Source organism: Lissotriton vulgaris, chromosome 10 (assembly GCF_964263255.1).
Source record: "Lissotriton vulgaris chromosome 10, aLisVul1.2, whole genome shotgun sequence".
NCBI classification, from domain to species: Eukaryota; Metazoa; Chordata; class Amphibia; order Caudata; family Salamandridae; genus Lissotriton; species Lissotriton vulgaris.
Genome location: NC_141698.1, coordinates 327,526,582 through 327,543,580, shown reverse-complemented (window position 1 = coordinate 327,543,580; position 16,999 = coordinate 327,526,582). Strand labels below are relative to the sequence as shown.

General features: G+C 42.7%; 1 protein-coding gene across 2 annotated transcripts in view; it reads left to right on the top strand.

Annotated features, from left to right (window-relative positions):
* The window catches only part of VIPR1 (vasoactive intestinal peptide receptor 1), an 849,588-nt gene that overhangs the window by 756,466 nt on the left and 76,123 nt on the right, over positions 1-16,999 (top strand). For both annotated transcript variants that reach the window (XM_086941106.1, XM_086941107.1), the window contains exon 9: positions 15,411-15,477. In XM_086941106.1, the coding sequence (XP_086797232.1) occupies positions 15,411-15,477 (67 nt within the window). The remainder of the gene's footprint in view (positions 1-15,410; positions 15,478-16,999) is intronic.

Below are 16,999 nucleotides of genomic sequence, written 5' to 3'. Positions count from 1 at the left end.
GCGGATTTTTTTTTTGTGTTTGCGCGGGTTTCTGCCAGTTCGCGAGGGTTTTGTACAATTTCACAAATTGCGAACTTACCTGTCGGGTCGCAAGTTTCGCGAACTTGTTGTTTCTACGTGTCCAGCCTGTTTGGGACACTCTTCTTCATCACTGCCACTCTCTGTCACCACTGCCACTCTCTGACTACTCATGCCACCCTCTGGCCCACCCATGCCACCCTCTGTTTCATCACAGCACCCTCTGGTTGTCCAGTCAGTGTACATTATTGTGGCAACGCAAGCACAACTTCCCTGAATCAAGTGACCTGAATTAATTTGGGGCTGATTAATGTGTCACAGAATATTTTTTTAGCTGGCACCTGCTTCCTTAGTGCTTCCTGATTAGTGATCTTTTGCACTTGCTAAGTGCTTTCATTGTTGCAAAATTAGTTACAACACCTGCCCTGCCCCAACTGACAATAATGAATTAGGGGCTGATTAATGGATTTGAACTTCCAGCCTGGCTCCTGCTTGTCTCCCTTAGCTGTAATTCAGGACCTTTGTGGCATATGTGTAACTATTCTGAGGTTCAGAGCAGGGTCACATAATAGTTGCAACTGGCAACTGAACTCTGGAGGGGCCCCTCAGGAAGCACTACAGGAAATGGCTACTAATGATGAGCCTGAACTTTTGAACCTGGTAAGTAGTTTCAGTTTTGCTAAGATCGTATTTCTGCAATTTTGCACTTATTCGCGGGGCGCGAAGTTGTACTGGGAAGCCGCGAACTCACACGAACAGTGCGAGCAGTGCGAGCAAAATCCGCTGCTCGCGGATTTGCGGATTTTGCGGGAGATTCGCGAATCTCGCGGATTGCGAATTTACCGAAAATCTGCAAAATCCGCGAGCGAAACGGATTTTCCGCCCATGCTTACTCTACGCAGCACTCCACAACCAGGATGTAGGTACTGAGTTCAGCAGGCCTAACTGGTTTCCTGTAGCTGGACCACTCTCTATCACAGTCTGCATGAACTTGTGAATTTGTCCTGTTATGGCACAACCCCAGTGCCCTTTTTGCTTCTCTGCACTATATTTCTTAAAAACTCAATATCCCCATTTCTACTAATTGGATTTTTGTAGTTTAGGTCTTGTTTTCTTTATTAAAATCATAATTATGTTTCTAACTTGGTGTGGAATCTTTTTGTGCAGTGTTTTCACTGATTTACTGTTTGAAGCGTTGCACAAATACTTTACACACAGCCTCTAAATTTAAGCCTGACTGCTCTGTGGTAAGCTTACCAGAGGGTGTGCAAAGGTGAATTTCGGATTTGTCTGCCTCTTACCGTGACTAAGACTGTGGTTGCTGCTTGGCCAGGGCTTATACCTAAGTCAACCAACAACCTAATTTCTAGCAGATTAGTACGGTACCATTTTTTAAAAAAAGCAGGGAACTTAAGAAGAAGTTTGAAAGATCTGTACATTTGATGGAATCACCCAGAGAGCTTTAGCTTATTGCACAAGTTGGACTGATTACTGGTTGATCTTCCTGCAGCTGTGGAGTAGCTTGGTTTATTTTAAGGTACTAGGCAGGGAGGACAGTGATCCTAAAATAGATGCATTCTCCACTAGGAATAATGTTCCAACCTCGCTAAATTCGAATATGGTCCAGTCAAATGAAAAACGTAGGGAAAAATGGGATAAAGTAGCAGCAAAAATAGATACTAGGACCTTTATGGCTAATACTCTAGGGGATGCTGTTTGAGAAGATCTGGCCCTAGCCCTACCCAGATATGATCTGTGGCAGCTCAAAATTGAGATCAATGAGGGCCTTTTTAAGATGTTGGGGGAGTGCTTTGTACATCGATCTGGACCCAGTTGGGCGCTTTGAGATGAAATCAAACCTCATATGACAAAATGTCCCATGATATGAAAGCTGGGTTTCTCCTCACCTTGACTAGAGGCGATCGTAACCTGATTCGTGCCAAATGCTATAAATGGAAACTAACTCAAATAAAAGCACATAGGGAATGGGACACACAGGTATGGGGGAACTTATTTGAAGCTGCTGCCCTTCCGGACATTAGGAAATGTTGGAAGCTAGCAGCCGGTAGTAATAAGCATCCTACAAAACATTATGGCTGATTGCATTTCCCCAGAGACATGGCACTCCCATTTTTATCTTCATAAGCAGGGCCCAATCACAGACAGAAGATCTGATTTCAGTACGACCAATCTATTCCCTTTGGGTTTATTTAAGCTGGAAATTAGCGAGACAGTCTCTACAATTAAAGCCCTAGCAAGTGGAAAGGCACCAGGCCTTCATGGCATTCCAGAAGACTTGTTTTAGCGGATATTGAGGTATGGGCAGCATATTTTAATAAATTATCAAATTGTTTTCTTGCAGGGGCTAGTATTCCTGGCAGTTGGAAGGAGGCCGAAAATTGCCCCTATCCACAAGAAAGGATCAAGGACTCTCCTCTAAACTATAGGCCGATCACCTTTCTAGATGTTGCCTAAAATGTTTGGAAGGCAAATTTTAGGGAGCTTGAAGGAGTGAATTGAAGGCCATCAGGCCCTTTATGCACTACAGGCAGGCTTTCGTAAACGGATAAGTACAACCGACTACGTCTTCAAGTTTCTACTGATATACTGGAAGAGAGTACTTCTGCAAAAAGCTCACCTTTACTTGGTCTTTGGGGACCCCAAGTCTGCATTTGACCTTGTTCCACACAAAAAGCTTAGGGAGGTGCTTTGGACCACCCCCCCCCCCCTCCCCCCCCCCAAGACTTTCTGGAGGTTTTGGTTTGCCTGCATATGAACACATATTCCCAAGTTATATGGGGGAAGAAATGGGGAACTCACAGGACACATACCCATCCAAAATTAACTGCACCAAGGCTGTGTTCTGGCCCGACCCTATTTTCTCTATATGTAACCAATGAATCATTTTATATTGAAGATGAACAAACACCTCATTTTGCTGGTCGTAGCATCCCTTTAGTGCTCTTCGCCAATGATACCTTTTTGGGTAGTGAACAAGTTTATGGCATTTTGCACTGAACAATGGTTGGTTATCAATCGAGCACAGACAACGTTTATGGTTATCACCCCCATAAGTCTTTTAGGGGCATAGTAAACTTGGAAGGCACCCCACTAGAGAGGGTCATTGAGTTTATCTACTTGGGGATCAATTTCACCAAATCGATGTCATGGGTGTTTCAGGTGGAGAGAGGTAGTTTGAATCTTATCTAGCATGAAGCAGCTATATTAAAAGTGTATCAGGCCTCTAGAGATAGGCAGATATCTCCTGCATTGAAGGTGTTCAGAGCAAAGTCTGAGGGCAGTGCATTGTATGGGGCAGAAGTAGGGGTAGTGCTAATCTGGCTGTGTTGGGGATGGCTGAGAATACTTTCTAAAGAGCCCTCACTAATCTTTCAAAAAATACCCCATTTATACCTCTTAGACGAGACCTGGGTCTTGAGCCGATCTCTCTTAACGCACAACTTAGACCACTTTTGTTTTGGTGCAGGCTGAAATGCTCTCCAGCCCTAGAGGATTACTCCCACTCTCTCCATGACGTAGCTATATAAGATTGGGCTTGAAGAATTTTGGTCTGTTTGCCCTACTATAAAAGATCTTTCAAAGGTCACTCTTAAGAAACACTTCAGGGAGTACATGTGAGCTGAAAATATTAGACCTGTTCCCGGCGATCTCTTGCTTATAAGTTTTTAGACTTTAAGATTGATATGGCCTTTGAGACATTTTTTGATTATATAACTCCCCCAGCTGCTAGGAGCATATATCTTAAATTTCGCTATGGCACACTTCCAACAGTCGCTTTTACGGAAATGGAAGCCAGGTGCCTCTGTGAGCAATATATTCCCAACATTCCAACAGGCTGAGGAATCACTAGCACACACTGTTTTTTCTGCCCATCATACGTGCGTCCTAGAAAATCCTGGATTATTCCGATATGCAGGCAATTGGGTTCCAGACAGCACCAGGATGTTCTGCGGTCCAAACAGGCAATTGTATGCGTAGTGTCCAAATATCTGCATTGGAGTTGGTGCATTAGATCTAAAGCGATGGCCTCAATTTCTACTCCTAATAACTTTTGATGTTATTGAATTTTGCCCCTGAAATATTATTAGGAAAATGTTCCCTGATTTTTATGCTGCTAGTCCTTTTATTATCATAGTGCTTATATGGATTGTATTTTCAAATGTTTTTATTTAATATGCTGTGTGATACGCCATGATTATTTAATAACTGGCCCTTTGGCCCCCCTTTTTACTCTGCCCTAAAAAGGTGGTAGTTTAAATGAGGCCCTTTCTTTGTGGTATGGATTACTATGGTGTGTGATTGTATATGACTCGCCAATCTGCTACTATGACGCGCGCTCTCAGCACAATTATGTGATAGGGGATCCTTTTTATCCTGTATTTATATTATGCTGAACCTCTATATGTGATGTGCTTGATTTCAAAGTTGTTTCAGCTTTTTTTTGTTCCAATTCAATTATATGGATTGTATCTTTACTTGACTATTTGTTTTGTACTTTTATGGTTGCAAAATACCCAATAAAGTGTTTATGGAACAGTAAAGTAAATAAAAAAACGTATGATCCAATCAGCACGTTTGTAACTCAATCAGTCCTTGTTTAATGGAATCATTTTCTTTCTTAGAACAATACCAAAAATATCCTTAGACTATAGGGAAGTGATGAAAAATGTTATTGAGATGCAGGCCACTTCATACATGCCATGGGAATTAGAATGTCTCATAGTGAAGTGACAATTGTGATCTTAAAACGAATTAGGAATTGTGCCCCAGATTTAACAAATTATCCAGCCTTTGGGTTATCCTTGCAACGTAGGGCCATGCAGGGACAACACAAATGTTTCAGTTTGATTGAAATTGCCATGCAGGAGCTGGGAGGCATTCCATGGGTGAAGAAGGGATTCTCACGCATCCACCAATGGAATTTGATGCACTCACCGATTTATTAAAGCTAACAAACCTTGAAATGCGTTTCAATGCTATGCCTTCCTCAGTGAGGTGTAACAAGGAGAAATACCTTTATTTCTCCTTGTTACTTCCTCTTTGTATTCCTTATGTATTCTGCATCACACATAGAAAGAGGAAAATGCCTTTAAGGACTGCTTTTGTTCAAGAAGGTGTCCCTCCATGCACAAAAACAATCCTGCCCATAAAGCAGGCACCCTTGCACTAGGGTGCAATGGTGCCTCTATTGGTGCTAGGTAGCACACAATCCAACAACTCAAAAAGAGTGCAGAAATGCTCATACAGATAATCTTTGCTCTCTTCCTTTTACGCAATGCAGCGCATCAGCCTTGCTTGCTGCCCTACTGTGCATGAAGGATTAATAAGTATGCCCCTGATTGTTCATCCTTGCTAATGTTGCTGTGGTTCTAGCATGAATGAATCTTTGAGCAATTGGAATGTCGGGCAGAATTCCTATTGTTTGTATTAAGTCTGCGTCTTTCACAAGAATTTCAGTGTGTCAGTTTTTCCTTTCCTTAACTGAGATTTGTGGCACAGGAAACCCCACAACAGCCACGCTATTTTCAAAATGCAGTTCAGAAAATGTTAGGAAATGTTATCTGTATATGATCCTATCCAATACACATTATGTGTATCTTGTGTGCTGCAGGACAAATCTATGTGAATGTGTTACGGGTACAGTACGGTGTATCAGTACTGTGCACCATGTTTCTTATGATGCTAAATACATAAACTAATTGGGCTTACTGTGAACATGGTAGGGCAAAAGGTCTGAAAATTGGCAACTATTATGGTCCCATTGTACATGACCCAGTATTCCTCAACAACGTAAACTACTAACTTCTGAGCCCCACATTATTGTATGGGGAGGCGACTTTAACTGTATATTGTGCAGCTAATCAGATAAGTCAATAAGTCAGTGGATAAGACCACCACATCCCTAAAATGTATAATGGCTGAGCACTGACTGCAGGATGTGTGGTAGGACAGCCATCCAGCATCTAGAGAGGGAACTTACTTGTCAGCTGTGCCATATCTAGACTTTTGCCTTATGACCCCTTTTGTTGGCCGGTGATTTGGAGATGTAAAACACATTGCATTTACACTTGCTGACCACTCCTCTATTCTCCATTAGTTAACATTTCGTAACTCTCCCCTAGATACGGGGAGTGGAGACTGGGAAAAGAACCCTGTTACATAGACTCTTTTTTGCTGAACTGAAGAGCCACTCCATTTTTCATGTTCACTCTGGGCTCGGTTGAATGAGTGGGAGGACTGGGAAGCTTCCAAATTGTAATTATAGGCAAATGTGTGTTGCAACAATGTGGGGTGCTGAACTCACTGATGATACACCAGCACTCCAAGAGCGTGAAATCAGGGAGCTGGAATCTTTGCTCCTAAAAACCCTGTGCCCCCATTATTAGACCATATTCCATACTAGATCACTGAGTATGCGGAGGTGGATGGGAGGTTGTGCCTCTTCCAGGGAAAGTATGCAAAGGCCCAGGAATATGGTCAGGGCGAACATTCAGGTACATTACTAGCAGGTATAATTCGATGTTGCTGGTCTGTCAATAATATCACTGAAATCATAGATTTAATGGGTTAACCTCAGCTCCTAATGACCCAAATCCTTGAAGTCTACTTCACATGCAACACAACCTCTATTCTTCTCCGACTGACTGCCCCTTGAGTATTTTTCAGGATACCTCAAAGACATATCCCAAGCCTGGACAGGTGATGCCTGTAGTCAATTCCTGACCCAGGTTGATTGCTTATAAGCTGTGAACCTTATCCAACTTTATGCATGACCTGGAGCCAAGCCTTTATGCTGCTGCAATATTTTGGGAAGCTTCAAATGCCTTTGACTCCATTGAATCAGAATAAAATTTTCCATCCGATGGGGGACTAGGTATGCCAATAGAATTGACAGATTAGATTAAGCATTTTTATAACTCTTCCATGGCTTGCTATCACACTAATAACTTCATATCTCAGCCCTTTGCTATCTCTTGTGGCACTCATCAGGGATGCCTTCTCTCATTTATTCTTTTCCATATCTCACAAGACCCCCAGCTGCAAAGCTCTACCTTTACCACTCCAGTCACGAACCCAGGTACACTAGTCAACATGTTATTTCGCTGTTGGCAGACCAGGCGTGGGCTGTACAGGCGAGAGCGGTGGGGAGGAGTGGAGGGGATTCGACATATGATGACGAGGGAAACTTAAATAAAACATTAGTTTTCTTTTTAAAATGTAAGTTTCCTTCGACGTCGTATGCCGAATCACCCCGACCCTCACCCCACTGCTCTTACCTGCACGGGCCGTGCCTGAGGCAGACAGCATAATTTTATATATTAGATAACCTGGTGAATGCTTCAAACCATTATTAGTGAATTATTTCTGTTTGGAACATTGTCAGGGGTGAATGCACGTTGTAGCAAGTCCCAAACATTTCCTCTGAAAGAGAATACAATTTGATTTGCTCCAATTAGCCTGTTGATAAGGATCAAGAGCGCATTAAAAAATCTTGGAATTTGGATCAACTGCGAGATCAATGTGATCAATAGGGAGAATTATGGAGTTTTTATAGGCACACAGATGGAGCAGGTGACTGGCGGGGCTTCTCTCCAGCTTTCGCTTTCATGGTGCATTGCGTTAATGAAAAGGGTTGTCATTCCAAACTGCTGTATTTTTTTGTAAATGTGTCATTCATGCTTGACAGATCCTTATTTCAAAGGCACAGATCCAAAATTATCAAATTGGCCTAGGCTGATTAGCTGCCGAAAGTTAAGTGGGAGACATTTACACTACCCATCCATCTTGGCTGGTTTGAAGGTCCGTACTTTGAACTGCCTTATCTCTGTGCACAGGCCCACATTGCATATTATGGATCCAATCCATTACCATATCTTCTGCATACTGATGTGGAATTGGACAATGTGCCCCAATTGCTGGTCCAGTTGCTGCTGGTGACCGCCCCTCTTGGCTGATGAAGGTCAGCGATATGCACTGAATGTGTGTGGGTCAGGGTGCATGACGAAGTCAGTTGGGATATAATGTATTCTCCTGGGCTTCCTCTTTTATTTCATCTGAGAATCTCGGAAAAATGGTCGCACACGGTATCCCAGGTAATCTGTCTCTGCCTCCTGACATGGGGCAGTTTGTACAAAAATGCCTGTTTCAGATCACTGGCTGTCTGCGTACCCCCTTATATATATTTCTTTATTACTTGCTCAATGGAGTCAGCAGATCCGTATTTCCACCCTTCCCACCAAAGACAGACATATTTTGATCCTTAGAAAAATTCTTGACAAAGTCCTCAACAAAACACCCAGTTACCCTGCTATAGTGTTCGGTCCTGGATGAGGTCTCTAATGCTGACCATTCGGCCAGGCTTGAATGGGAGACTGATCTCGGGGAGGCAGCGTATCAGAAAATTCTTCATGAACAGAAAGTGGTAATGAATTCACAATTGATGCAGCTGCAACTGAAAAGTCACAGTGGAGGAAAGAAGGCATTCTAGTTCGGGAGCATTTAGGAGAAATAGTTGATTAGATCTTAAATCGCAGGAAACTTTATGGCATTCACATTTTGTTGCTTTGAAGTCCCAAGACTAATCCTTCAACCTACAGGTAGGTAGTGTAGTTGTATTAAATGGGGGATATATGCTGATGTTTACAAATGCCTCAGAATAAAGGGCTGTTCCCAATGTCATGCAGAAACTTTCTGCCTGAGACCGTCTTGGAATCGAGGTCGGTGGTTACGCCAGCCTGATTATGATGCGACTGAACAGTGTTCGGGCAGATTCCCATTGTTTCCTATGGGAGCTTGCCTTTCACCTGACAATAGAGGCTCATATGTGGAAATGGGGTGCATGTGTAAAACCCTACACCCTGTCGTGGAACCCCATGGTGCCTGCCACACAGTGCAGGGTTTTACAGTGGGGTCCCTTAGGTACTCCCTTGGCCCCCAACTGGAAGCTGCCGGATGAAGGGGGCCTTGCTAGGGGCCCCCAAAATCACTTTCTGATAGCCTTTCCATGCCAGACAGGCCGACTCAGAAAGTCTGTTGGAAATCAGCATCGTAATTGCGAGGTCGGAAACGCTGTCCATGGAGGTGTGCGAGGCAGTTCTGACTGACATAAATTCTCCGAGAGTCAGTCGAAACCGATCCGGAATGACCGCACGGTTTACATTTCAACCAGGAACACCACCAATATTCGGTAGGGCAGATTGTAAACCAGCTGAATCAGTCTGAAAGGTTCCGCCACCATCAAGGAGATTGCGACTGTCGGGAGGAGGCTTTCCGTCTGACATCATAATCAGCCTGTATATGTGCTATGACATTTTGATTCAATTAAAGATGGTTTGAAGTTGGCTGCCACTTGATCACCCGGCTCACACAAGCACTGATGCAAACATCACAAGACCCCTTGCTGACACTACGCAGTACCTGTAAGAGACCCCTGGACTTAGTTTTGACACAGCAGGAGTGGAACAGGGTGCTTCTTGCCCCGCACACATTTTCTCGCAGTTCTAAATTCCAGTATATCTAGCACAACATATTACACAGGGCTTATCTTTCCCTGTCCAGACATCACATAATATTTTGTTATCCCTTCAGCTTCTGCAGTGTCTGTTCCTAGATGCTGACATGACTGACATGTTCTGGCTTTGTCCTGTAGCTGTGGACTTGTGGCATGAGGTAAGACATACATTAGCTGGCATAACAGGAAAGCCAACCTTAACAGTTGGTCTCTTTGGACTGTTAGGGCATAAGAAAGCGAGGAGCCCTGTGAATCGCTTTTTGGACTTAGCGATGTTAATGGTGCACAGGTTAATTGCTATAAAATGGAAGGCAACTGTGCTGCCCACCTTGGGATATTAGCGCTCAGCAACACTTAAGTGGGCTAGGGAGCTGAGGCAGTGGTGTTGCATTAGGAGGAGGCACGGTTTGCGTAGGAAGCTAATTTAGGTAGACTGGGAGGGCTTGTTGGAGGAGTTACAGAGGGCCTGGGAGAGCTCTCCTGTCATGATTGAAGTGTCTGGTTGGCTATTTACCAAGTAGCACCAAATGTGACATGTCCTATCCTTCCCTCTTCATGTGATTGTTGGACTGGCGGTGTAAATCAGTGAGCATGGGTTGATGAGCGAGGTGGGACCAAGCTCCTTTTATGTGCAGATCTCTGACTATGGGATTGGAGCCTGAGGCTGGTGGTGGTTGAAACGAGAGAGGCTGCTTTCTTCCGAGACAGCCCTTTCAATACAGCTGTTGTAGGCATGGCTTTCTGTTTATATGTTTATTGCATTTGATTATTTTCTTAATGATTTGATTTGGTTATTTTCTTAATTATGTCCTACTAATCCTGATGTCACCTGAGTACTACATAGTGCCTACATTGGGGTCGAATAATGGAGATATATAAAAAATGCACCCATAAACCTGTATTGTGCTGCCATATAACTTAAGCGGTACAAAAGGGGGTGGTGATGGACGGAGCATCTGAATCAATCAAACACTCACACCCAGTCAAAAGATCTGGGTTTAATCCATCACCGTTCTTTAGCCCACTCTGCCACCCCAGTTAAGACATGGCTATATGCAAATCAGTCTGACCCTGTGCCTCATGGGAACAGTCCATCCCGAACTGCCAAGCCATGCCTTCCCTGGACCAGAAACAAGCTTCCGAGGACCGGTTTCTGGCATTCCAGCCGTCTTCAGCCCGGCTTGCTTGAATCCAGTGGCAAAGTGAGCAAGGGACTCACGTCTGAGCATACCCTGCCACACTTATGGCGGCCAAAAAGCTGTACAAAAGGGGGTGGTGATGGACGGAGCATCTGAATCAATCAAACACTCACACCCAGTCAAAAGATCTGGGTTTAATCCATCACCGTTCTTTAGCCGACTCTGCCACCCCAGTTCAGACATGGCTATATGCAAATCAGTCTGACCCTGTGCCTCATGGGAACAGTCCAGCCCGAACTGCCAAGCCATGTCTTCCCTGGCCCGGAAACACGCTTCCGAGGACCTGTTTCCGGCATTCCAGCCGTCTTTAGCCCGGCTTGCTTGAATCCAGTGGCAAAGTGAGCAAGGGACTCACGTCTGAGCATACCCTGCCACACTTATGGCAGCCAAAAAGCGGTACAAAAGGGGGTTGTGATGGACGGAGCATCTGAATCAATCAAACACTCACACCCAGTCAAAAGATCTGGGTTTAATCCATCACCGTTCTTTAGCCCACTCTGCCACCCCAGTTCAGACATGGCTATATGCAAATCAGTCTGACCCTGTGCCTCATGGGAACAGTCCAGCCCGAACTGCCAAGCCATGTCTTCCCTGGACCGGAAACAAGCTTCCGAGGACCGGTTTCTGGCATTCCAGCCGTCTTCAGCCGGGCTTGCTTGAATCCAGTGGCAAAGTGAGCAAGGGACTCACGTCTGAGCATACCCTGCCACACTTATGGCGGCCAAAAAGCGGTACAGAAGGGGGTGGTGATGGACGGAGCATCTGAATCAATCAAACACTCACACCCAGTCAAAAGATCTGGGTTTAATCCATCACCGTTCGGGCCTAAACGATGGATTTAGGCCCAGATCTTTGTACTGGGGTGAATGTAAGACATTGTTCTGCATTCTGTCCATCAAGTGTGTTTTTGTTATGTTCACCCCGAGTGGGCTGGGTATGCTCGGACGTGAGTCCCAGGCTCTCCACATCACTGGAGTCAAGCTATCCAGGCTGAAGAAGGCTGATAGCCAGAAACCGGTCCTTGGATGCTTCATTCCGGTCTAGGAAAGACATGGCTTGGTAGTTCGGACTGGACTATTCCCATAAGGCACAGGGTCAAGGCTGATTTGCATAGAGCCATTGTCTGACCTAGGGTGGTGTGGAGTGCAAAAAAACGATGGCTTTAGGCCCAGATCTTTGTACTGGGGTGAATGTAAGACATTGTTCTGAAATCTGTCCATCAACTGTGTTTTTTGCAATTTTTACCCCAAGTGGGCTGGGTATGCTCAGACGTGAGTCCCAGGTTCTCCACATCACTGGAGTGAAGCTATCCAGGCTGAAGAAGGCTGATAGCCAGAAACCGGTCCTTGGATGCTTGATTCCGGTCTAGGACAGACATGGCTTGGTAGTTCGGGCTGGACTGTTCCCATGAGGCACAGGGCCAAGGCTGATTTGCATATAGCCATTGTCTGACCTAGGGTGGTGTGGAGTGCAAAAAAACGATGGATTTAGGCCCAGATCTTTGTTCTGGGGTGAATGTAAGACATTGTTCTGTATTCTGTCCATCAACTGTGTTTTTTGCAATTTTCACCCGAGGGGGCTGGGTATGCTCAGACGTGAGTCCCAGGCTCTCCACATCACTGGAGTCAAGCTATCCAGGCTGAAGAAGGCTGATAGCCAGAAACCGGTCCTTGGATGCTTGATTCCGGTCTAGGAAAGACATGGCTTGGTAGTTCGGGCTGGACTGTTCCCATGAGGCACAGGGTCAAGGCTGATTTGCATATAGCCATTGTCTGACCTAGGGTGGTGTGGAGTGCAAATAAATTATGGATTTAGGCCCAGATCTTTGTACTGGGGTGAATGTAAGACATTGTTCTGCATTCTGTCCATCAACTGTGTTTTTTGCCATATAACTTAATACTAATGGTTAAAAAAAAGAAAATGGTTTGAGGTTTTCACTGGAGCTGCCAAGAGGACATCATTGCCATATTCTATGCATGGCTGCATGCTGACATTTACCACGCGTACATTATAGTACTGTCCACATAAGGGAGGATGTTGCATATAGTTTTAAAGCACAAGAAAGCTGACGCTGGCAGTTTTGTTGACGTACAGATCAAACATTCAAACTTGGCCAAGTTGGATGCCCAGCTTATAAACTGAGGTGGGGCAGGCAGAATACTGGATAAAGCTACAGTAGAGAGGGTTTCCTGTAAAAGTGTGGTTTATGGGGGCATATAAATGTTGAACTAAAGGGTGAGGGGCATGGAGCCCTGAGGCACACAATAGCTGAGAGCTTTGGGTGTACACTCAAAAATTAGGGTAACCCCTTGCAAACGATTGCTTAAATTGGAGGATAGCAAATCCAAGACCTTCTCTTGGATGCAAATTTACTGAAGACTGACAATTAAAATTGTCTGGTTATGGGTGTTCATGCAGCCAATGGGTCTAAAAAAGCACTCCTTTACGTAAACCATCAACCACTGATAGCACCACCAGGTCAGTACTCCTTCCAACCCAGAAGCAGGCATGGAAGGTATCAAGAAGTTGTGTAGTTTGACAACGTTTTTAACTGCTTAAAGACCACTTTCTCTAGCAGTTAAGACCAGCATGAATGGAGAGAAATTGGTCTGAAGTTCTTTAAATCAAAAGTATCTAAATTAGGTTTTTTCTTCTTTAAATAATGGTTATACCTTTGAAATTTCCATCTATTGGCAACATTGCCTAAAGTTAATGACAAGTTAAATAGTATTGACAATTCACCTGCAATTAGTAAGCTAATCTGAGGTACCGCAGACACATCTAAACACGAGCCTGACTGATGACTCTTTGAAGCCAGCATTTACTGTCTGCAGCCCAGGAACACGGACCTAGCACAACCCTATATCTGAAATTAGGAGCACACAGCTGTGACTCCCTCCCCCATTGGGATACTCAAGCCATCACGCCTTCCCCTTCCCATCACTGGATGGGTCTCACTAATACCGCGCCATTACCTTTGACACTCTAAGCGTTCCGGTTTTCCTACACTTATGATGGTATTTTTCTTGGTCTGGCTGCTCACCATTTGTGCCCTCAGTTCCATATTTGTTACTATCCATGCAGGAATTGCCAACATTTATTACAGGCAATTGCACACAGGCATGCTTATTCTAAATGTCCTGATGATGATCCATTTGTTGTATATATGGATGGAAACGCCGTCGACACCCGATACACCATATACACTGCTCTAAATTGACATTTAATATGTAAAGGTCTTCTCTTGCAATTTATTACATTGAAATTTGTGTGTTTAACAAACCTACAGCTTTGCCTGAGCCTTTTGTGTTCTTCATTATTTGTCCCACTTGGTTTAGTTGGATGCAGTCTTGTGTCCCACTTACAAATTGTCTTGTACGTATTGTTCCTATTCGAATTTAAAATATTAAACATCTAACCTCTGTCCGAATAGACAAAGTATACAAATATAGTACTGACTGGGTCTATATTCATTCCCCCCCTTTTTACTCTTGTTTCTCTAGGGACCACTGTTCTTTTAAATATCTTTGGAATATTGTAGCCATGCCCTCTTTAGCTGTGAGAGTGAAAGTGTTTAAAATTGGGCAGATCAAGCCTGTTGTAGTTGACAAATTGTCAAAGTCAGGTTCCAAAAGAGATTCCGGCATAATTGTGTGTTTGAGTTTTAGAATTTTCTCTGTAAAAAAGTTGCTAATTCTTCACAAAGAGATGCTCATGGCAGAATATAATATTCTTATTCATAATAGGAGGTGTTTGAAGCTCCCTGGTTACATTAAACAGTTCATTGGCAAAGCTGTGTGCTTGGGTTATGCTGCATTTGTAATATAGTGATACAGCTAATTTTCTTCTTTGTTTACTGCCTTCAGGAGATAAGAAGTTTTAGGTTCAGTCAGATTTTTTGCTTGAAAAAGATTTTTCTTAGGTTGCCAAGGTGGAGCGACTGAGTCAAAGCTATTAAGCAGAGTGTGGGAAAGAAAGGGTAAAGCGTAATTTCTATTAGTATCTTCTTTGAGTAAAGCATTGTTTAAGTGACTGGCAAGAGTGAGATACAATTTATTCTTAAAAGAGGTTAGACTGATACATGTTAGATAATGATCAGAGCATGAATGAAGTTTAAATTCCCTACATTGAAGATTGCCATAGTTAGTAAAAATGGCATCGAGAAAATGTAAATGTTCGAACTAATACTTTAGCTAAAGAGCTGGGGCTTGTAGATATTTTATCCACAGGTTAAAATCACTCAGAACAATTACATTATTTCTATTGTGACAATGACAGATGATTTCTTCACCTAGAGTGTTAAGGCAGAAAGTGGGCATATTAGGATGGAAATATATTACGAGGAAATTATAGACTACGTTAAAACTTTGCATGTGGCCGCCAATTTGTGGGAAAGAGTTACAGAGTCCAAGCACAAAAATTTTTATGTTGCTGTCTGCGCGGAAAATGATCACGACTCCTTCCACTTAGAGGTGGGGTATTAGAATTAATGTTAGGCGCTGCTCAGTATTTATTCTGGAGAACAAATAATTTAGCTCTAAAAATTAGAATATATGATTAAAAGAAACATTTTTGTCTGACAAAGCGAATTTGTTAAATCGTGTACCCTTCCATTTTATTCTATTATTTAATTTTCTTTTACCTGCTATTGTCTTTTTCAGATGTTGGGACATAATTGAATCTCCTTATTGGTGGATAATTAAGACTCCAATCCTGATTTCTATTTTGGTAAAGTATCATATAACTAATGTGTGACACAGCCATCTTTACGTTAAGTACTCGGTCAATACAGAACTTCAAACAACAAAATATAAGTTTAAAAACAGTGCCATTTTCTGCCTTGTAAGATGTTATGTTTACTACTATCAATAAAACTATTCACAAAGTTATGGTTAAACAATATATTAAATTTGGCATTTCCTTGTTAATTATTGTATGTATTTTTTTAAGTTTACCATCTCTGTTTAAATCTAATGCTTAAATCCCTTTCAGAGAGTTATTCTTTGCTATATAAATTATGTGAGTTTATATAATAGACATTAGCGCCTCAAGTGTTGGAATATTGTTCCCAGGCCAAGGTTATAGACCATCAATTTTGCAGTGAAAGTTATAATAATGCAGATGTATGTTTAACATAAATCACCAAACATACTCCAAAAATGTTGATATGCTTTGTAATTATTGTGCAGACATGTCGGAAACTGCAAGTATAATTTCAGGAACTGTATGTCTTCCCTGTGTTTATTTCCATTTTCAAAACCTATTAATGAGGAGATTAGTGGCAGCAGCATGTAGCACTTTACAAAAAACAAAATAACAAGACAGGAAATAAATCATACCTCCCAATGTGTACACAGGCAGTGGAATCTTACTGGACTGCTAGATGTTTCAAGAGTTCCCAAAATACACTCATTTAATGTCCATACTCTGATTGAAGTGCTAGAATTATTAGGAATCAATATGAAGCAGAACCTCACTCACACATGGTAGCATACTTCATCATTGATGTTGCTTGCAGATTAACTATGAGATCTTCTTTTTACATTTTCTTTTCATGTTTGTGTCTCCTAATCCCCTAAATTAGCTAGTGTTGATTAGAGAAGGTGTCTGTTTGTCCATCTGGGGTCTGCCTATTAAAATGGTGTTAGAATGGTTCTAACCAGTTGTATTCATTGTATACCCCACATAAGGGTAAACATAAGATGATCAGGAGGTTACATAAGGGAACTCCTCCATCTTGATTAATGGGTCAACATTCCTCTGACCCTAATGATCACACCTGTGGGGCAGAGTCATTCTTCAGGATCGCACCTTACTCTAAGATATTTATTTTTGCGTTTATTAACATGAGAAGTAAAATATTAAGAAGGTATTTGTATTGAACATGTATGCCAAGGAAACACAGGTTTTGCTAATTTCCAGAGGAGGAAAACATCCATTACAATGCACTCATTACAACGACCTACCTTTACAACGCAACTGTTACAACACAACAGCCTTTACATAGCATGCCATTACAATGCATGCTATTACAGTGCATGTCACTAAAACGCATGCCATTACAATGCATACCATCACAACGCATGCCATTACAACGCATAAGGTAAGTAATGGAGATGTTTTTAGTATTAGGGTGGGTATGTGTTTTGGGGTACATGGGAATAGTAATTTGTACCCCTGCACTATCCAACACTTTCCCTACTGTTGCACTCACTGGAGTGGGAATAATTATTTTTACCCCTACACTATC